General features: G+C 39.5%; 1 protein-coding gene across 6 annotated transcripts in view; it reads left to right on the plus strand.

The window, feature by feature from the left end:
- Positions 1-22,832, plus strand: part of kcnip4a (potassium voltage-gated channel interacting protein 4a) — a 137,368-nt gene that overhangs the window by 72,689 nt on the left and 41,847 nt on the right. Inside the window, exon 1 of one of the 6 annotated variants that reach the window (XM_085806398.1) lies at positions 7,800-7,966. The exons of 4 other annotated variants lie outside the window; for them this stretch is intronic. In XM_085806398.1, coding sequence (XP_085662524.1) covers positions 7,909-7,966 — 58 coding nt within the window. In that variant the 5' untranslated portion in view covers positions 7,800-7,908. Of the gene's footprint in view, positions 1-7,799; positions 7,967-17,553; positions 17,736-22,832 lie in introns of those variants that run through there. One more of the 6 variants, XM_085806395.1, reaches the window with a different exon arrangement.

Genomic DNA, 22,832 nt, shown 5'->3' on the forward strand with positions numbered 1-22,832 from the left:
AAAAGTGCTTATAGCATAAGAGGATAACCACAGCCATGTTTCTGTTTTTTCCTCAATATTTTGCAGCGGACAAATCTATTTCCTATATTTCTGTGTTTCAGTTTCTGTCTTCCTGTGCAGGAAGAAAAGGATGATTAACTAGCAGTTTCATATTTTGCTTTATGTTGATGACTTTCCAGTGAGAAGGCTTAATGGGAACCATTTCCTACACTCTTTATGTTTAATTTCCTCCTCAGAGAGTCCTGCTTTGGTTGCAGTTCTTAGTGCGCATCAGGAAATATCCCAGTACTCATTAACTGGTGCCACCAGTTTCCCTCCACTCTCAGAAACCATCAAACAGACTGGATCATCATTGCCTTGTGTATGTTTTTTTTTTTTCTTTTTTGCTGACAGAAAAATGTATATTGGAGAATGGAAGATTTATAGTTTGTTTTAGAAAGAGCGCTGACACCTCACAGTGCGCTTTTGGCAGACCGAGTGCTACGTCATGGAAAAAAAAGGATGTCTGCTCTCTTTTATTTACATTTTTCTTCTTGTCAGGGGCCCCTAATCTTTGTTGTAAAATCTATGCTACGTGAAATGTTAAAAGGCAAAGTGGTTTTGATCCAAACCCTGTTCAGATATAACTACAATCATTGCAGGTTTGCTTTTAGCGAGATAAGACGAGGTCGTTGTAAAGTAAACAGCACGATATTGAAGTTGATGCCTCCCTTATGTATTTAGAAATGGAGAAGGCTGTGTGTGAGTGCTGGTTTGGTTTTTCAGGATAAACCAATTGCTCCCTCTATTGTATAAAACATGACAGTGCAACTTTCAACTTCTCTACCAGTTTGATTGAATAGGGAATATTTAGCGATGGGAAATATATAGATATTTTTATTTTTCATTTAAGCTTTATTTGGGAGACACTACAGGTGAATAGGGTAAAATGTTTAAATAACAGATATCACCATGAAACTTCCCAGGTTTATGACTTACATTAAGACAAATATTTTTTGTATTACAAGTTTTGTCAGATGTTATGTTTAAATATGTAAATGAGGCAATATCTGATGAAATATATAAATACATAAATTCTTGTTTTATTTTGTTGGCATATTAGAGTCAGAAGTTTTTACAGAGAGGATTTTGGATATCTCTTTTTATCACTTTGTAAATGAGAAAATACTGTCACCAGCCCTAAAAAATCAAATTTCGCCATGTTTGCAAGGAAATAAAGTGTTGTATAAATCATCGCTTTGAATGATATATCAACAATCCCCTCTGTAAAAACCTTCAGAATATAGACAAGAATAAAACTGGAAGGTTTGGTGTCTCTAAGTGCTGCTGAAGTGGAGATTTCTAGCTCAGAGTCTGAGGAAAAACTCATTTTGAGAAACCCCCTAACCCTAACCCTAATTTTTTGAGCCTACATCAATGTTCTGGAGAGAGATAGCTTTACAATGATACCTGACATGACATGGGTCAGACAACAGGCACAGCACAGTATGTCACAGTAGCATGCAACTTTTGGTGAATTTAGGAGAAATTTACAGACACAAGAGACAAAATGAAGTAAAATAACCACATTAGTATGGATTTTCTACCATTTCTTTTGACTTTACTGAAAGAAAGAAAAAGAGCCCAAAATATCAAAATTGATCAGTGCATGAAAAAACAGTGTTTTTGCCTGTAGTGTCTTGCCTAAGCTTAAACTAGGTCAAAGTAAAAGATGACAAAGGTTTGTCAAATAATTAAAGCAGAAGTAAGTGGTCCGGTCGTTTTCGCTAATGCTGCGTTCCAGGCAGGCTTTTGAAATCGTAAATTACAGCTTCAAGTCACGACTTACGACTTTGTAGCGTTTCAGGCAACCCACTCGTGTTTTTCCGACCTGTTTTACCGGTGAAAGTCACTATAACGGCCACTCGTAACTTCCGACCGGTGAACTCGTACCAGATCGAACTGGTACGACTTCACGGTCGGAAAAATACGAGTTTCCTTGAACGCACCATAACAGTCCTCGTCGCTACGTCGCCACATTCACGGCGACCCTTGGCTGCACACACAGCCCTGCATGCCGTTCTCTCTCCTCATTGGATAAAAACTGTAGGATACGATAAATGTTTTCTCTTCGGCTCAGAGCAGAGCAGAGTGACTGACAGACCCGTGTTTCAGTCCAAACACTCTATGTAAGTGATTGCTGTCGGAAGATATAACTATTTAAGACTTATATTAACACAAATATATCACTTACTTCTGCTTTAATGTTGTAAAGATAAACAAAATGTCCTGTTTGTTCTTTTTTCTTTTAATTGACTGATAGTTCAAACTACTTTTCAGAACCATTAAATTATTGAAGATAATTATTGGAGAGTTTTATATCGGCTCTAGGTCCTTTTCAGAGGTTGTTGTTCATTTGTTTTTCTCCTGTAGATTGATGTGATGGCGTGACAGCGGTGGCCTTTAGCTAGCCTCGGTGTGGTCGTCACTGGAGGATAAGGTGACTGAAATTAATCAAACTGTCTGTGTCAGTTTAAGTCCTGGCAATTCATTTGTCAATTGACAGGACAGGACCCTCCCTCAGTATTAAAAGAACAGGCTCCTACATGAGTTTTATTGATCAGATGTCGTCTCTCTGGCTTGTATGTGTCACTCTAGAAGACACCAATGGAGCATTGAGACTTAGAAGAAGTGACTGTATATTGGCATGCATGCTTTTTGAGCTATACACTGCTATGAGATGAACTCACAACTGTTTGTCCTCCCTGTAAGTGTTGAAGACAGCAGTTGTCACCCTTTGTAAATGCAAAGCTTACAAAGGTGCATGTACTCACATTGTTTTGCTGCCACTTAGTGGACCATATGAATACTGCACAGTGAAATTAATGATCCCTGTCCAGAAACTGGGCCAGTGCAGAGAGAAATCCATATTCAGAGGTTTAACTTAACATACACAGTGATAAAGAGTATGATAAATGTACACGTTATCAGTTTTAAATATGCATAAGATAAAGGTAGTGAGTCTACAATTTGCAGCAATGGAATATGTAATATAAATCAAACATAACATGCACTGAATGCCCCAATTTTGCTACAGTCGAATATATGTCCACTAGTATACTATAGGCTAGAATAGAAATATTATTCATATTATTCATGATATAGTTTGAACTAGTAATTCAGTGGAACAGTTATTGTATTAAAGAATTGTCTTTTTGGTGAACATTAACCATACCATATTGGCTTAAGTAGGACAGTACTGGGGTCTGCTGCTGGATTCCAACTCAGGACTCTTTCAGGCCTTTGATAGAAATGTATGGAATTACTAACTAACATAAGTTAGCAACAGCTGAGATGATCTGCCACTTTTATTTCAATTTGTGAAAGCAACAATTAGCAGCTGCTAAAAGTGCCACCTACAGTAAATGTTTTGGTTTCTCAGTTGTGTTAGTCTGAACATTTTAATGGGTAGGATTTGATCATTTCTCCTACTGTATACTTACCAATACTTTTTTATTTGTTTATAATTGTGAAACTTAATTATTAAAAAAATATATAAAGGTATCATCTGAAACAGGATTAGAGCGGGTTTATATAATGTAAATTCCAGTTCCATAACAGCTCAGATCCAGCTCACATTCAAGATACAGTATGTGCCACAGGAGGCTACACAGTTTGACTATATGCAGTTTTGAATTTAACCTTTTTTTCTTTTCTTTTTTTTATTTGGCCAATTTGCCTCAAAACTAACTGTGGGTGGGAGCCTGAGAGCCATTTTTAAAAAGTTTGTGCTTGTTTCCCCAACTCTCACATGTGAGCCAAATGCCCATTACAGATCGTTGCATGATAGCATCAGGCTGTGTATAATAGGCGGATACAATCGGATGCATGTTACTTTTCCTGTAAGAGAGTCAATAAAACCCTACAGTATGAAAGCAGGACAGCTACTAACCATTCGTGGCTTTTGGTGCTGAAGTTCAATCAAGTTTGAGGGTATAACCGTGTTTTGGTCTTCACCTAGAGCCACCTCTGTGCAGCTGAACCGGTCTGATCCACTGCTCATTATGCAGCGGCTGCTGTTTGTAAGCTTCCTGTGGCGATGGCTTAAGGAGCCTGCAGTTCTATTTGCCTTTACGCACAGTTTGTTAGTACAAATGACGGTGGGGACGACCACCCCTCTGTGGCTCACCATTCTCTGTCTGAGTCACATACACCCACAGACTGACAGCATTCCTTTTAATGAAGCTCTGTATATAGCACCACATTGATGAGCTGGGGGAAAAAAACAGGAGAAAGAAAGGTTACAAAAGCAAAGAAACAAGAAGCCAATGTCTTAGGATAATGGAAAGCCCTCTCACGTCACGTATGGAGGTGGTGTGTGAGCATCAGTGCACCTACATACACTTGTTCAAGCAGATGTTTACGAGATGTCTGACATCAGCCCTTGAACTGACCAGCCCTGATTGTTATTGATGATCCAAGTGTGACAAATGTTCTCTCTTCAACTTCATTTCAATTATAAAACTCCCTTGCGCTGCCTTTGCAATTTCTTATAGTTAATCAGATTGTTTTCAGATTGTTTTATTCAAGTGGTGTGGAATAAGCCTCAGTATATGTGTGGAGATGATTTACCCCAGAGACATTTGATTATTCCACCCTATTCTCTGGAGTGTCTAATTTAATGAAAAGTCATTACAGCTCCAACATAATTAGGCTACCCTTTGAAAAGCCATGCGCGGATGATTTGGACCAATGTTCAAACCAGGGCTGCAGCTTAAAGGTTCACACTAAGTGGCTCTGCTTTTGACACTCTCTCACACTGCCACTTATATATACTATAACTTCATTTATCTGACTTCGAACTGTGATTCCTTCGTAGTGTGTTAATACACGTGCACATGCATAGATATCGACATTCATATTATCTGCTGTTCAGCGGTTCATTGACCGTTCAACGTGGTAATGGGACACGTCTGCTGCACACGTTTAGCGTCACAGATCGTTGCATCTTCTGAACTAAGTTTTCAGTGCAAAGTTTATTTTGATTTCAGTATCATTTTTAAGTGAGGCAAAGTTACTGTACAAATCTCCTGAATCCTTTGAACAACTTTCAGTTTAAAATTCTCAGATCCTACTCCATCTGGGTTTTATGAGGACATTTGATATTTCCGGAACATTGAGCAGATTTTTTAGAATTAAATCCTGAGCAAATCAAAGACAAAAGTGACACACAATGTTTTACCACCATGTGAAGAATGTGGCTCAACAGGCACTGCCTAATTACACAATTATTCTCTGTGTCCTAGTTTGCAAAAGTTTTGAAGGGAGACATGTTGATTACCCTGAGTAATTGGAGGTGGAGGGAGAAAGAAGCAGGACATGTGATCACCTTGGCAATATCAGACAGAGAAGACTGCAATTAGCTCCACACTGACCAGACAGGATTTCTCTGTTGTTTATTCTGTACTTAATGACATACCGTATGTTGTCTTTGAAAGAAAAGGGATACATGTTCATCTGAACCATGTATGATGAAACATCTACTTCTGATACCTCTATTCTGAGTGACCCCATGTTTAGACAATATTGCACTAAAAAATTACATTGACAATGGTAAAATGAAAAGTACACTAAAGCAATATTGCAATAAAATGCAAATCCAACAACAAAGTTACAATATGCATGTCTTAAATGTTGCACAAACGTAACAATGGAAATGTTGATAGGCGTCATTTGTTTTTGCTTTCAGTTGTTCTACATGTTTTTGATATGTAAAATAGCCACATTAACATGTGATAAAGCACACAAGCATCTGTTATGTATGCTGGCACTAACAGTAAAAAAAAAAGTTCTGTCGTACAGCCCAGTTAAAATTGGGCTGGAATATAAGAGATTTGATACATATTATTATCCCACCTGTCACAATTGTGGCTGACTATAAAACACACTTTTTCACCTATTTTTCCATTAAATTAAAAAAAATAATGATTGATCATTTCAAAGGATTGCTAATGGCACATGATTTGGATATTTTCACATATGGGAAAAAATTGGGATGTCCATGCAGTATGTGTTTACCTGATCAGGATAATGTTTGTGAACCTGGATGAAGATGATAGTACTCAACCTTTACTGTATTGTACATGAAAAAACAAAACAAGAAATCCCTTCAAAATCCATACTGAGAAGAAGACAGATGTGTGTAGGTAAAGGTAGAAACCCAGCTCTGTTGTTACTAAAATAGCTGTTCCTCGGTCAGGGCTTCTAGTGAGATTGTTGTTGTCATACTGAGGAGGTTGTTTATATTATAATGCAGGTGTCATGCTGATGCTGGAACTCAATTACAAAAGAAATAGAGTGAAGATTGGCGATCCAAAAGGTCTTTGACCTTCACAACGTCCGCACCTTCTTCTCGGTGTGCGTCAGTGTGTGTTTGTTTATACAGTGTGTGTGGGGTGTACAGTTCACGGAGTCGGCTCTTAAGTGAGTTTTAGCATAGCTTGGTTTGTCATTTCAGTGTAACCTGACCTTGTGCCTGACATCTGTAGGAGGCCTCGGAGCAACACGACCAACAGGAAGCAAGTTAATGAGAGTGGGTGAAAATTGCTACTTGATTGCAGTCGCTGGCCGTTCTGCTTTTGAATTGGACTGCTGTCACGCAGTTCATGAGATGTATGAATTGCGTGTAGGCGGCACAGGGAGCGGAAGTATTTTTCTTTCTATTTTTCCCTCTCTCTCTCTCTTATTGATGTGTCACGTCAGGCGAGCATCTCTCAGGCAAGCTGTGTTTTTCACTCATTGTGAACACAAAGGATGGGAAAAAGAGGAAGATGTGGCTCTGAACGTGTTTCTGACCCCTCGACCTTCTCCTTAAGCCCGAGGATCCTCCTGAAAGTCGGTCAGAGTCGGCCAAAGAAACAGCTCTGAAGAGGCAATCACTTTTTTTTTTCATAAGGTTTATATTTTGATATGAAATGACCTTCTTGTAGAGGCAGGAGACTTTGTACCCAGTTACAAATACTGAATCAGTATTGCATCAATATTCAGTCATTCTGTTCTGTTTTTTAACTAACTTTCTAACTGTTTTTTACAGTGTAAATTTTACATTGCAAATCAGGACATTGTTGAGTAATAGTGGTGTAATTTCAGTTATTACCTGCTGATTTGCAAGCATGTTCTCATTGCAGTGGATGGATCAAATAAAGCTAACGCTATCACAGTAAAATCCCTCTTAATCTGTTCATAACATGGTTTGTCAGAATGAGCAGATAGAAGAGATACTCACTAGTGATTGTACAGTATATGATTTAAATATTTACAGCAGCCACTGTCAGCCTGACTTCTCAGCATGGTCCTGTCCTCCTGTCCCCAGCAGGTTATGTAGTTAAAAGGCAGCTGGTATAAGGAATAATAATGGTTTTGTACAGCACGAGCTCTCTCGCTTCCCTCCAGTCGCTCCCGCCCCGTGTGAGGTGAGATCTGTTGAAAAGCGCGCAAGTACCACTCTCCCCCCACAGCGTGCTACTGGCTCCCTCTCCAAGCGCTCAATTAATCTAGGTGCTCAACTGGTACAAAGTAGCTTTTGCGGAGCAGAGATCAGCTGGCAGGCGCTCACTTCAGACCGGGAGAACAGGGGGAAGGGAGAGAGAGGGCTGCGGAGGGTGCGCGTCAAAATTCAAAACTCACCAGAGGCACGCATGTTTTACTCCCACTCCTTCTGCTCGTCGTACTGCCCCCACTAGCCAGGCTGGATATAAAGGAGAAGTTCAGACCGGAGACTTGATTCTTCAATCAAAGCTTCCAGGCATCTCTCTGTTTTTGTTTTTGTTTTTGTTCTCCCCCCTCCTTCCTTTTCACTCACCCGCGTGTGAGTGAAAGTGTGTGATATCTAACAGGACTTCCAGATCACTGAGCAACACAGTCTGGATCATGGGGGCTTTAATGGTCATCTTCTCTCTCCAGCAGAAACAAAGACGCAAGCCAACAGGTAGGCATGATGGAAGGGGAGGGGGGGAGGAGAGAGTTTAATTTGTTAATTGTTGAACAGATTAGCAGGTGAATAATGACCAATGAAGAAAGAGAAGTGCCTGTTTGAAGAGTTTTCTTTATGTTGCATTTCTGCTGGTTAAATCGTTGTTAAAACACTTGAACAGATAAATAGTTCATTTAATGCTTGAGAGTCTCCTGCCTCATTCTCAGTGTGTGTGTTGGACCACCAGGAGGTTCCCCATTAATCCGCTGTTTCCTCTAAAATCCCCCATCTGAATTCATGTTGCCGCACAGCAGTCCATGAAATTGACTTGAAATCAGCCACCTTTTGGCAGAGCCTTTCTGTGTCAACTCCATGCACTTGCTCCACTTTTTCCATTTGCTTTTCCTAATATTGATTTTCTACAGTGGCAGCACACAAACACATACACACACACAGCATGGAACATCGAATCCCTGCCAACGCCGTCACACAAGCTTATGTTAGATCTCTGTCTCTCCCCTGCGGTAATGTGTTGATCAGCATCACCGCCGCAGCTCGTCACCGCAAACAAAAGACGAGGACGTCCGGTCTTTATTCTAACGAACAATGAAATATTTAGTGGGTGGCCAGCAGACAATCACTGTCAGAGGTTATATTTAGTGATGTAGTGGGAGACAGAGGCTGAATAGATGACACTTTAAGTACAGTAAGTCATATTTCACTCAGGTATTTTGAGAGAGCTTGAAAGCAAAATGAATGAGGGAGTGTCTGGAACTCTCTCAAGCAATAGATCATAGAGCAGGCTGCTGTGTGCACTGCACTGTAAGCACATTTCACAGGGACCTAGATAGAAGAACATGGGATCTAGATTGAATACATGCACCATATTGCTGTGTTTAATCAGAAACAGTCTTAGAATGTATTGGTGAAATCAAGGAAATGAGGTGAGGTGTTGATGTTGAAATAGATGGTGGTTGATGATTGTCTATTTCTAAAACACATCCTGACAGTGTTGTTTATGCTTTGCAAATTTTCACTCAAACTCCTCCTCCTCCTCTCAGTTGCTGTTGCCGTGCCTGCCTCATTTGCAGTTTGAAGTGTCGGTGGGAGATTCACCACTTCACATTCTTTACAATCCCTAAAACAATGGCTCCTCAATTTAAGATGCAGACGAACAAAAGCAGGATGTCTCATTTCAACTGTGAGGTTTTTCATTTTTATATATAAAAAAAAATCCTGTAATCTTGTCACTGAATCAGGTTCTTTAGATGAGGACAGAATAATAAAACATGCGCTGTGTAAGAGACCTCAGTGCTACTCCACTACCCACTCTAATACTTTCCATTAATTTTCATAGCTGCACTCATAGACACGACAAGAGGCGATGGTCCAGTGAGCACTCATGGGAACTTTGTCCTCCAACTAACTGTTTTCCGAGCTCGCCCGCTCCACCTTTGAGTGGTCCCACAGTGTTGCACAAAATGTCTCGTGGATGAGAGACGTGGCGGCGTTGTTATGGTGGTGTATGCTGATGTGTTTGGCCTTCTGTGTCATTATTATTCCAAAACTCTTGCCTGTTTGTGTTGTCGGGAGCTGTACTAAGCAGAGACTGTGTAGGAGTGGGAATGGTTCACTTAGAAGCAGAACTGCTCATATAGTAAGAGCAAAACATTGACAATGACTCAGGCTACCAGTTGGTAAATTAATGTTGGTGATGTGTTGGATGTCTTTCAGTCCCTGAAAGGTGCACAAACCCTATTTCAAAGTCTGAATTAGTGGTTTGATTTTGTATAAATGTGGTTGGTTAATCATCACCAAGCTGGACTACAGTAATAACTAATGCTGTTTTCTGTCCTCATTACATTAACACAAGTATTGTTGCTGGCCCTGTCTCCTTCCCGGCCGTCTGGTGTTTACAGAACTGAGTAGAGGCCTCGGCCGACCACAGGGAGAGCAGCTGTCATTTTTGGGGGTAGCCATACCACCAATCTCCATGCTCGCGTATCGCCAAATCTGATCAAATGAAAAACAGGACATGCTCTGTTGAAAATTCAGACCTGTGGAGCTGATGGCCAAACCTGCAGTCAGGGACAAAATAAGCAAAATCTGAGCCTGCGATTCACTGGCTGAGCACAACAAACATAAAAAGAGGCTAACACTTTATTTGACGCCTATCTCTATAACTCGTTATAACCATACTTATGAGTTATAATGTAGTTAGCACTGTATAACTAGTTAAAAACACTCATAAATGATCATAATGCTTTATAACAATAATCATAACACACTATAAAGCATTTTATCATGACTTATAAGGTCAGTTATTATAATATTTGACCTTAAAAGCCATTATAAAATGCTTTATGATGTGTTATGCTTATTGTTATAAACCCTTATGTCAGTGTTTATAATGATAGCTATACATGTTTATAAGTCAATTATAACACATTATAACTATATTTATTATAATGCATTATCGATGTGGGCATTGTCAGTGAGTTACTAACAATTATAACGTATTATAATACCTGACCTTATAAGTCATGATAAAATGTTTTATAGTGTGTTATGATTATTGTTATAAAGCATTATGATCATTTATGAGTGTTTATAACTATAGTTATACAGTGCTATAACTGCATTATAACTCATTATAAGTATGGTTATAATGTGTTATAGAGATAGGTGTCAAAAAAAGCTCCAGAATCATTCTGAAAACAATTTTATTTTTGGCAATTTACTTTAAAAAGCATCTACTGGTCAAAGATGAGCAAGAATATTTTTTAACTGAATTGTATGCATAGAAACTCTAAGTCAAGAGCTAAATATGCTATAAAAATGAACCATCTGCTTGGAACACTCTTTTTCTCATTTGTCACATTAAGCGTCACTGACAGAAGTGCTCATCATGTTCAGAAGTGTTGGGTGGACATCACAATATGACTGAAAAGAATATTTTGAGAGTCTTCATCATAGGTACAAGTCCATTGATCCTGTCTCTGCATTAACTGCCAGCCAAAGTGAAATCCTCTAAGGACTATCCGGTGGTCATTAATATAGGTTAGATGATGCTATAAGAACTTGATTGTCTTATATGAATTACTCTGAACTGCGTCAGACTGCAGGAGCAGCACTTGGTGGAGAACCAGTCCTCCACTTTCCAGCATGTCACTGATATAAGGCTTACCTTGCATTTTAAAAAGGCATATGGATGAATCTATAGTCTACCACTGGAAAATTATCTCAAAATGAAATGGATTTCTTCTCCCAACTGACTGAAAATGTCATTGATTTTTATAAAGCTTACATGGAGTGTAAAGGACCTCAGCTATCCTCATTCTCTGATATGCAAATGTCCAGAGGCTACAGTAGCTTTACATGAGGAAATGAGGAAGGGTCACCTATGCAGCTTTTACATCCCATCTTTCTTTCTTTTCTTTTGTTATCAGTAACATCAGGAATCTCTGCTCTGTTCAAAGTCACTGTGTCATTACACTGTATTGGTTTTTCACTTCTTTAAATTAGCATTTAAATTGAAAAGCAAAGCCACCTTAGTTGGCTTTTGGGCTTGTTTTTGGTTTCCCATTGTGACATGGAACTCGGTGCCGCAGTTTGCTCTGTGAAATTAATCACTCGGCTCCCAAAGGGCACAGTGACCAGTATTAAGAGAGCTCACTTAGAACTGGATTAATGACCAGTACCTTGCTTTGGGAAGCTCCGCAGGTGCAGGAAAAAGTGGGCTTAGCCGTGTGCAGACAGTGATCTGGTTCACAGCAGATCATTGCAGCACACACTGACATCTTCAGAGCCGCTGAATGTACTCATTCACACCCCAGGGTGCAGTTCTGGTTTGCTTTAGCACCTCATTCCCCACTGTAATGTAGGCAGTTTGAAACCATAATAATACTCTGCGTTACTGTTGTTTGAGTGGTAGTGTAAAGTCTTCAGACCATGAGGATATTCATGTGATCCCTACACAGCTTTTTGGTCACAGACCTTTGTCAGGTATCAAAGCCAGAAGAAGGCGTCTAATAAAAAAGCAAAAGCAAACTGACATAACAGAAGGAAAGAAAGGCCTTAGAATTAGAGAATAATACATCAAAACCTGTAGAATTTATAAACTTGTAAATGTCATAAATAAAAATGAGGACAGTAGACTATCATTCCATCATTTCTCAGGAAATTTCAAAAGAATAGTGTATAAAAAACATCCATATTATGATGTCCCGTCCCATCCATCCATCCATCCATAAATCCATCCATCCATCCATCCATCCATCCATCCATCCATCCATCCATCCATCCATCCATCCATCTTCTTCTGCTTAAATGGGGTCGGGTCACAGTGGCAGCAGGTTAAGCAGGCGGTTCCCCTGGAAACCCTTTCCCGCCACTCCTGGGGGATCCCGAGGTGTTCCCAGACCATCATCAGGGATAATATAATCCCTCCAGTGAGTTCTGGGTCTGCCCTGAGGTCTCCTCCCAGTTGGACCAGAACACGTCCAGAGAGAGGGAAGGGAGGATTTTGATGTATTGATCTGATAATGAAGACAAATGTAAATCCTGAACAGTTGTTTCAAGTTTAGTATTTCCAATAATCTTGCTTGCACTCACATGTATCAGTCAGCAGCTCCTCTGCTCTGGGTTGTTCATTCTCACTCATTCCACTTGATGGCAGCAAAATCAAACAAACAGGCTTCCTGCACTGAGAAGAAATGAAACCAACAGTCTTGTGCTTTGATAGATTCTCTCTCTCTCTCTCTCTTTTTTTTTAAAGTTGTAGTTTATTGCAAGTTGTAATATGTGCAGCAGTGCATGTTTCGCTGCTGTTATGGAATAGCGATAAAAACCTGTTGAACATTAACAAAGAGAAGAATATTCATATCAGGATTAAAATCATTTCAAGACATCCAGCTCTGTTTGATTAGTTCTTTCTATATTCAAGATTTTATGGCTCAGTCAGAAGCTGTTTTGCGTAGAAAGACTCTGAATGCCCTTTACTATTGCTCCCTGTAAAACGAATAGACCGTTTGATTCGATTACATGTGATCACTTTATATTAGGTTATGCTCTCTTTCCTAGAAAATGTCTTACACAACAAATCTGACTGCAAACTCATTGCACTGTGATCCATTACTGGGAATTTAACAAGACCCAAATCACATTAATTTACAATTAACCATATTGTTTGAAGGTTACAGGCCACTGGGGCCTTCTTGTGTAATTTCTCCAAACAAATGGAGGACATTAATTAGTTTTAACGCCGCACTGCAGCCCTGTGTTTTGTCTGGAGATGGGAATTCAATCGTAACTTGATTTAACGTAAGAAAAACAGTTTCCTATCTCTGTGGTGTTTATTTCTTTGTTTTGTTAATTGTTTTTGTTATTATTCATGTTAATAAGATGGGTTTGTATTGTACCACTACCTGCAGCCCCACTAATGACAGTTGTAATCACTTCCATATACAGAGGGGAAGGATGCTATTAATTAATCTCTGGAGGGGAATAATGCACAACCAGAAAAGGCACTGAAAGAACCTATCACCATTGTTGTTGTTGTTGTTGTTGTTTTTACATAGGTCTGTTACTTGGATGGAAAGTTGTTGAGTGCAACATTTTTGTATTTCAGTGTAACATGTTCTAATCATGTTTGAAGTTTATTTTTCCGTCTGGACAGTGTGAGAGCAGGCAGATCAACAGGAAAACACCTTTATGACCATACTGTCGTTTTTCTGGATGCTTCTCCTCTCTGTGCTCACCTCCTGAGTGTTGCTGTGTTTGTATTTTCAACGATTCTCATTATTCAAAACAAGAAGTCTGGATAATACAGTGCATGTGTGGAAAACCAGACTCATAGATTTCAAACACTGCAACCTCTTGACTATAGTGTTACACACGTGTTGAACGCCTGTTACCGTCCAACAATTGTTTATTTTATTTTTATTTATTTGTTTATTTTTAATTGTGCAGTACAAGTGACAAACATAAAGACATGACACAGCACAAGACAGGAAGGACACAGCAGCCGAAAAAGTAAATACATTTATTGAAAGAAAAAAAGAGAAAAACAAGAGAAGCTGAAAAAAACAAATACCAGCAGCCAATCAAAGAGAGTTAAATAAATAAAACAGAACAAACCTCTCTTTTTTCCCCTTCTCTTTCCCTTCTTTTTATATTCATTGGGCTTTTGCCTTTAATTGAGTATAGTGGGAGGCAGAGAGAGGGGCAATGACATGCAGCAAAGGGCCGCCCGAGTCGGGATTCGATACGAGGCCGGCTGTAGCCTGTAGCCTATACCAACTGAGCTAAACAACACCCCAGAGGAAGTTCTTCTATTGTTGGACTGTTGATGGTTGACTCCTGGTTGAAGGTTGCAGGTGCTGCTGCCGTGGTTCTGTGACCTACAGTAGAGTGCACACTCTCAGCTTCCACAACACCACAATGCTCCACACTGGCAATTACCTTCATTACCAATCACACACTGATTGATACAGCATACTGTGTGTGCTGATGACACGCGCAGGCCTTGATTATTTTCATTACCATCCATCAAGAGCGTTGATTACACCCTATGCAAAGTTCTGAGGTGATTGGAGAGCAGATGTTGGAGGTTTTTGGTTGTTTTTTTTTAGATTAGGTTATGTTTGGATATCGGTGTTTAAAAAATAGAGACAAAGAAAAAAGCTAGAGGTGAAATTCTCCATCATTTGAAAATAAAACCACACAGTAGCTGTTTTTCTCTCTGTCTTACTGAATCTTTTACCAGGGAGACTGTCTGTCACACCTTCTTTTCACCTTTACAACCCCTAGATCCCTGAGAGCCTCCCACACAGTTGCCTGTCCTGTCTTGTCCAAAGACAGCTCACACACACACACACACACTTGGGGCTCAGGAGCTATATTTGGCTCTTGCTCAGCTGCCACAAATAAAGAAAAGAAACTGATAGTGGGCTAAATGAGCTGCCCAGTAGCATACACAGCACAGAGGTTGTTTCCATGGTAAATCGCTCTCCTAACAATTCCCTTTGAGCTGCCGGGCTGTGGAGATGAATGTGGGATCAGTTCCATCCCTGAGGGGGTCTGGAGGGACCCTTATCTCTGGCACAGCTTTTAATTATAAACTACATTGTCACTTTTTCTTGATAAGCATCCGAAAGAGCATCTTGGAATGATCATCTTCCTGTGTTTTTGTACTGGGTTTTGTTGGATGTTGTTCTACATGAAAGAAGTGATTTGCTTTTTTTTTTTTTTTTGGCTCATTTTGAAAATCTGATAGAAGCAAAAAGCTCCTTTGTATCTCTTTTTGGCAGCCAGCTGTCAGGAGTCTATGCTTGGAAACACCTGCTTTAAAGATCTATAGGAATTGTGCAGAAATAGCTGGAATAACCTTATCGTATCCATAATGTTTATTGCAAAATAAAAAAAAACTGGCATTATCTCCAGAGAGACTCAGGAGACACTTGATGAATTCTCTTCCTTTGTCTCCAGCTTCTGACCGCAGGCACATTTCCACTGGCAACCTCTGAGTCCTTTCTTCTGTGCCGTGTTGTCTTTCTCCCTCTGACCTCTCCCTCGCTCCTTTGTGCTTTATTTAAAGTCCAGGTGATGGTGAGGTCACACGCGCTGGTTCTTCCTCAAGCTGACATTTTGCACTGATGAGTCTGCCCACAGCTTCTTTGTTGAGTCTCAACTCAATCACACCTGTTATTAGTTCTTTAACAGAGAAAATATTGAAAAGGTGGCACGTATTGGAAATCTTTTCGCATCACTGGCTTTGGTGGGAATTGCAAGGCGTTCTTGCTGTCAGTGAAATGACTCCAGCGATTTAACTATAATTTTCTGCTATTATTCAGAGAGAAGTCAGTGTTTGTGATAAGCTGTGTTTCCAGCCATATTCAACCTTCCTTTTCTTCTCTTGGAATCACAGAGATAATATGGGGGATATTATATCTTCACAGGTTCTCTGTCCAGCCTGGCACACAGCTACAGAGAGGATGCAAGGCTCAGACATTTTTGATTCACATCTGCAAATATTTTATATGGACTACATACATTTTTGTGTGTATTATACTAGTACATTGTGTGAAATAAAACTGCCTCCTTATATGTTTCATGAAACATGGAATCTGTCATGGATAAAATGAAAACCATCTATAATTTACTACTGCAAAAACATAAAATCCATAAATAATGTGAACTCTAATTAATGCAACTACTGTATCTGATAAGCCCCTCTGTAATCATCTTACAGGTGCCAGTGGCCTCTGTGTCCTAATGAAGAGTAATGTGTAATATAACAGACACGAAAATGTAAAAAGTATACAGGATGTTGTTTCCCAAAGGATTTTTTTTTTCAGAATCAGAATCAGAATCAGGTTTTATGCCAGGTATGTGTGAGCATATACAAGGAATTTTTCTCTGGTTCTTAGCTACTCTAACTGACTACTACAGTACAAAAAATAAATTAAATTAAATTTTAAAAAAAAGTTAGATTACGGGCTGGGAAGAATTTACAAATGAGAATTTACAAAAATTACAATATACAGGTTCACAAAATTTACACAAACATTGGTATCGCTTCATATGAGAATAAGAATCAAAATACTGGTAATTTCTGATATTTCTAATATGAATATTTTATGTTATATTGTAAAATTTATTTATAAAAGTTTGCAATAACCAGACCAATATTTAATGTCAGTGGATACTGTAACTAAGATAGCTTCAAAGAACCGTAGAGTCATTATAGATATGATTATTCATGTCCGCCTTGTCGTCTGTTAACTTACCAGCGGCTTTTGACACTTGATTGGCTCTGCAGGCCCAGATAGCCGTAGTAATAAATGTCACAGAATGAAATGCTTCAACACAGACAATGACTTACACTATTTTTATTGAACATACATGGAATAGATAAGATAAACTTAATGAGCCGCTGTGTCAAACTCCCCTGAGAATTCAAGTGTCCACAGGACAAAGTGACTCATTTTTGGTCTATTTTGAAAGTTACAGTAGCACCCAGTATAATAAAATCAATTTAATTCATTTGCATATTGTTCAAATATGTGAGAAATCAAACATTACTGTTGTAAGCACTGGCCTCTGCACACTAATGACACTCCATGTAATATGTGCTGGTGATTGAAGCTCTTCTGTCTTGATCCTTGTCTTTGTTAGCAAAAAAAAAAAAAATTATCACTTGAACGCTTTTGACCTTTGCACACATCCAAACCCAAATGGCTCTTGGTATCCCACAGCAACTGGTGCATCACCATCATGACTATCTCATTCTCTTCGTTTTCACATTCTGTCCATCATTTCTCTTTTTTCATTTCGATTTATTCCAATCATAGTATACATTCTGACATTCTCACTCTCTTTGTCACTATGCTCAGGTTCATCCCCTCTCTCTCCAATTCCTACTCCTCGCCTGTTTTTTCCATTCTCTCCTCACGCCCCCTCGTCTTTATCCTTGACACCCCCCCCTCCTTCCTTTTCTCTTCCACACCTCTTCTCCCCCTCCCTCCTTCCCTCCCTCCCTCCCTCCCTGACTTGTAGCGGTCTCTCATCAGAGCCAGACATGCACGGCTCTTAAGTGGAGTTAAATGGCCTGCAGACAGTGCCGCTCGCTGAGCTCTGCGTCTTGCGCCATGGGCAGCCTGTGACCCGGCCGACATGTTGACTATGAACTTGGAGGGACTGGAGATGATTGCTGTGCTGGTGGTTGTGGTTCTCTTTGTGAAGGTGCTGGAGCAGTTTGGTTTGTTAGAAGCCGGCTATGACGGTAAGGAAAAAAAAAAAAAAAGACAAACTCCATTCATGTCTGGAAAAGATTTCTTTGGGCCACTTGTTGTTGCTGCTGCAGCTGTGTAAAGCATGTAGTCTGTTGGGACTGTGTACCAGGCTGTGAGTTTGTCTGAAGCTTCTGTTGTGAAGTTATCATCTGACAATTTTTTGTGTTAGAAACGTGTTTGGGAAAAGTGCTTCTTGAGGTGTTTATCATGATTCAGAGCATCCATCTGTTGCTCTCATCTTTCTATTTTCCTGCTTGGAGTATGAGCGGTGTGCAACTCCAGCAATAGAAACTACAACTCTGACTCCTTTTGCAAAATATACATCAAGTTCTAAAGGACAAAAGCTTTAAAAGTGATGCAAGATAAAATGTTACAGCTCCTTCTCCATGTATGTAGTTGTTTTTATTGCAAAAATATTTTGGCTTCTTGTGTGTGTCCTCAGTTGTCAGGTGAACTTTCAGTCTGACACTCATCAAACCAAAGTCTTCAGCAGTGTTTGTCCTTGAATCTGGTTTAATTTGATGTGTTGCACCTCTGCATGATTCACCTGACTTAGCCACTAATTGGCTCAACTATCACGATGAGTCATGCACTGCACATAATATGGCCAAATAGTAAAAGTCTACAGTAACACTAAGCTTTCAGTGCTTTTGTTTTCAAGTTTTTACTGCATCTTCAAATCATTTCAAGCTTTTATTTAACATCTATAGGCTCAACACTTTCTTTTGCTCTGATGGTTAGTTTAGATGTGATTGCCATCATTGATTGGGCATCATCTGTGGGTTGGATTAGTTTTTGTAGTGAGAGTGAGGCAGTTGAGGACTGGATGTGGCTGTGCAGCATCTGGAACCTTGAGAACCTGGATCTTAACCAGCGAGAGCTGCAGAGAGCCGTGATGGCATCGCCTTTTCTCTTGTTTTTCTTGGAATGAAAAGGGTGAAATCAAAATGAGACTGAGTAAGATGCTGTCCCTGAGGAAATCATCTTTTGTTAATGAGTTTGTCGTAATGAAAGAGCGAAGAAAAAGTTCTATCTGGTGATGAAGAAGTTGGTTAAGTTATTATACATCAGTCCTAGGCAGTGACGTGATCTGTGTTCAAATAACTGCACTGTTACTGTGAAAGACATGGCAGAAGCTTCTTCATGATAAAATGCTGTTTTGGTTTTCACTTTCTTCTCCATGTTTTTTTTTTCTCGTGTAGCTTAGAGAACAAAGGTTGAACCTGTGCCCATTGGAGACTTGTCAAGGTGTCATACTGATTCTTCCCCACGAAAGTGTGAATCTAATATTCAGGAGTTGGGTCTCTGAGGCGCTGGAGACCACCTGTTATTTATATGCTCTACTTACTGTACAGACTGTTAGGCTGTTTGCCTTATGGCTGAGCTTTCTCAAGTGAGAGGCAAACAAAAAAATCTTTCATTTCATTCCAACCTGTTAAGCGTTGGTGTTGCTAGTTTGGCAATTTATTTTATATATAATGTTTAATCAATCGAAGAGGGTTATGAATGTTTTTTTTTTTTCTTCGACTCGGCTCCTTTTTGGTTTTTTACTGTCATGAATGATGTAATGCTGTTTTCCAAAGCAATATTTGGATGAAAACGCCCACTGAAAACATGCAAACAGCGAGGATCACATTCACACGTGCGGTTGTGAAAGTCCCACAGAAGCCACTTTTGGTCCTCGCAGTTTGTGTGAGGACAAACTGAGACATGCGCAGTTGGTTTGTAGTTGTGATGGTCTTCTGTTTTTGTATCAGTGTCTTGTCATTTTGAAAGTTAGAACTCATGTCATGTCATCTCCAGGGCCGTTGCTAGGAATTCTGGGCCCCCGAAAGAATACCAAAGTGGGCCCCTGACTTTTCCACTTTTTTTCAAATAGACTACATACATATTATCATTTTTAATTTAGCCTACCTTATTTTGATGCTAATGCAGCATTACTATGAGTATTAGTCAGGGTCTTAAGCAGAATAATTCGGTCATATAAAGATTAGACTACTGGGGTGTTTTGTGGGCCCTACTGGGCGCTGGGCCCCTAGAATTATCATCACCTTTCTCCCCTATACAACAGACCTGGTCATGTCATTATTTTTTCTATGACACAACGTCAAACATGAAAGATGTTTTATAAAGTAATTGACAATGCCAAAAAAAATTCAGTCAGGACTCATGGGGAAAAATCTTGATTAAATCCTAAATTAGCTCATATTAAAAACCTGATGATTGATCTCTGGCATTTCTGAACTTTGCCTTTTAATTTTTAAATCAGCCCCAAGTAAGTCCATTACAATCACCATTCTGATTAAACACGCAGGCTATTATAGATGAATGTCATGTGCCTATTTGAATTACCAATTAATTCTAACCTGAACAGTAAAAATAAGTGAAAAAGGAAAGAGCTTAATTATTGTTATTCATTTGTTTTTTGAGATTGTAAGGAGAGTGATGATGGCATCCACATGCCTGCTGATTTGAAGTGACATGTTGCATGTTTAATGTTCCTGCATGCTGGGCTACAGTAAATAGTTCTGTATTTGTAGAAGACTTTTCAAAAAACATGTTCTGTCAGCCATGGAAACTGTGTTTTTCTGTTCCCAGTCCCACAGCACTCAGTATTCACTCTGAGCACTGCCCTTCAAACTGTAACCACGGGGAGAGTGTAGTGCCTGCTTTTTAGATTTTAAGTGACTGGAGTTTTAAAAATATTCAAGTTAAGTAGCCTATTAACAGGGATGTTTAAAAGGACAATGGAGGATGAGTTCCTCTTTGAGGCTTTTTATTGTATGTTAATGAAAATAGATTTTTTCCCAAAAACTACTCCAACAAGCCAAAAAATAAAACAGAAATTTGTAGAGCTGCTCATTACTCAGTGGTACTCTCCCACTTGACGGCTTGTGGTTAAAAATAGACTTGCAACGCAGCTGGACTGAAACGTCTCTTTTCAGTCTCTCTGTAGTGGCGTGACAGTGAGTGACAGCGGCGTGCCACCAGCGCACGGGGACGTGACAGCTGATGAGAGAGGCTGTTGATACGGCAAGCGTTTTGTAAATCACTTCCCTCCTGAAGGTGTCGCGCTCATCAGCCACTACTTCATTATAAACCATCTCAGTACCAACTGGTCAAAACCATTTGTAATTGTACTGTAGAATATTGCTACTTGGAACTTCAACAGCTGATTTCAGGCTGATTCTGATTCAGCCTCTAAAAGACAGTACATCAACTACAGCAGTGGTTCTCAACTGGTGGGTCAGGACCCAAAAGTGGGTCGCGGACCCGTTCTGGATGGGTCGCGGACAGCTGGTCAAAAAAGTAAATAATATTTAATGCGCATCTGATGTTGGACATGTCTTTTATTTTGAAAAATAACTTATATTGAAAGACACGTGACGCGTCACGTGAACACATGCAGTTGTAATGGTCCTCCTCAGTTTCTTATTATTTGCTCTGAATGCAAAGATATCAGTTTCTTATTAATGTGGCCTGAATGCAGTGAATCTTGTTTTGTTTTGTGAGTCTTTATTTTGTTCAATTTGATATTTATTCACTTTTGTGAATATGCTCTGAATGCAGAGATGCATTAGAAGTCAAATATGTGTCAAATATGTGTTGTATATGTTGCTGGTCTCCATTTTGTGCAGTTTGATATTTTTTTATTCACTTCCGTACATGCAGTTGTGGTCCTCCTCAGTTTCATTCATGTGCTCAATAAAGAGCAAAATGAGTTTTTAAAGGCTTAAAAAAAAAATTCTTGGTTTGAATTCTATAAAAGTGGGTCGCGACTTAATGACCATGGGAAAATGTGAGTCCCAGAGTGAGACTAGTTGAGAACCCCTGAACTACAGTATGATCCAACGTGGTAAAAATAATCGCCACACTGAGTAAAAATCATGCTACATTACATTATTTAGATCCCATTCTCCAAACGGACAATTCATCCCACACGCCAATGGCAGCATAAACCCGGTGGAGCCGAGCAGTGTTTTGTATCCAACTTTCACACAGAGCAAAGCCTCTCCCCTAAGTGGAGCCACCTGGTCCACTTACTGTATGTTAATGTGTTTGTAGAGCTACAGTAAATCCAAAGACATGGCTGTAGCACATTATCCTCCCATTGTTACAGCTACTACATGCTATAAATCCCAGCTGAAGCAGCTGCTCTGTGTTCAGGGATAAGGCGAAGCTATACATTCCGTCTCCTGGACTCCCTAGTGTGTGTGGTACATTGCTCATATAAAGCTGTTCATCATGGTAAATGTTTTTGTTATTAAGGAGGGAACTGTAAAGTGAGCAAAATATATAAATGGACCCAGTTCAAACATATGTGATGCATTGAACAAAGGCCTAAGCTGTGCATGGCTTCAACAACAGTCTTATTTTCCACATGCTGCTTTATGCTTCCAAACCATGTGCTCTCTGTGATAAAGGAATTAAATATTTTCTAATGTGAATGTACAGCATAATACTGTTACTAGGAGGGTGTTTTATTGCATGCACATGCGTCATGACATATGATGAGTTGCAGTAATAGAACATACACTGGTAGTGGTGGTAGTACCTAAATCTTTGGCAGGCCAGCTGCTATGATGTTGCCTTTTATAAATGTTTTAACTCATTTTTTGCATGTGTTACGTTCTCTTATTTTCATATTCAAATATTTATATGTAACATAAACACCTCTTATTAGCAGCAGCACCAGCATTGTTTCAGTGAGTCCATGTGAGAGTTGGCATACATACACCAGCAGAGGGCACCAAAGCTCACCGTCAGGCTGCACCGGAGAGGTAACATAACCACATAACTACAGCCATTCTTTAAAATCACTTTTTGACAACCACTAGGAGAAACTACAGTAGTCCTGTGTAGATAAATCCTGCTCAGACTTCAGCCACTCTCTGACAATTACGCATGTTAGATCATTCAGGAGTCATTTAACTGTGCAATAAATCTACCAATTCATGAGTTCAGTTTGGTAACTGCCAGAGGCCAGAGGCTGTTAAAGAAAGTATATATTTTAAATTGCTGAACAATATATATTTACAACCAGATATAATAAGGCAACACATGCAAGGAAAATCCTCCACACAGAG

The sequence above is a fragment of the Trachurus japonicus genome, chromosome 18 (genome assembly GCF_045865225.1).
Source record: "Trachurus japonicus isolate A0001 chromosome 18, Traja_1.0".
In the NCBI taxonomy this organism is placed as follows: Eukaryota; Metazoa; Chordata; class Actinopteri; order Carangiformes; family Carangidae; genus Trachurus; species Trachurus japonicus.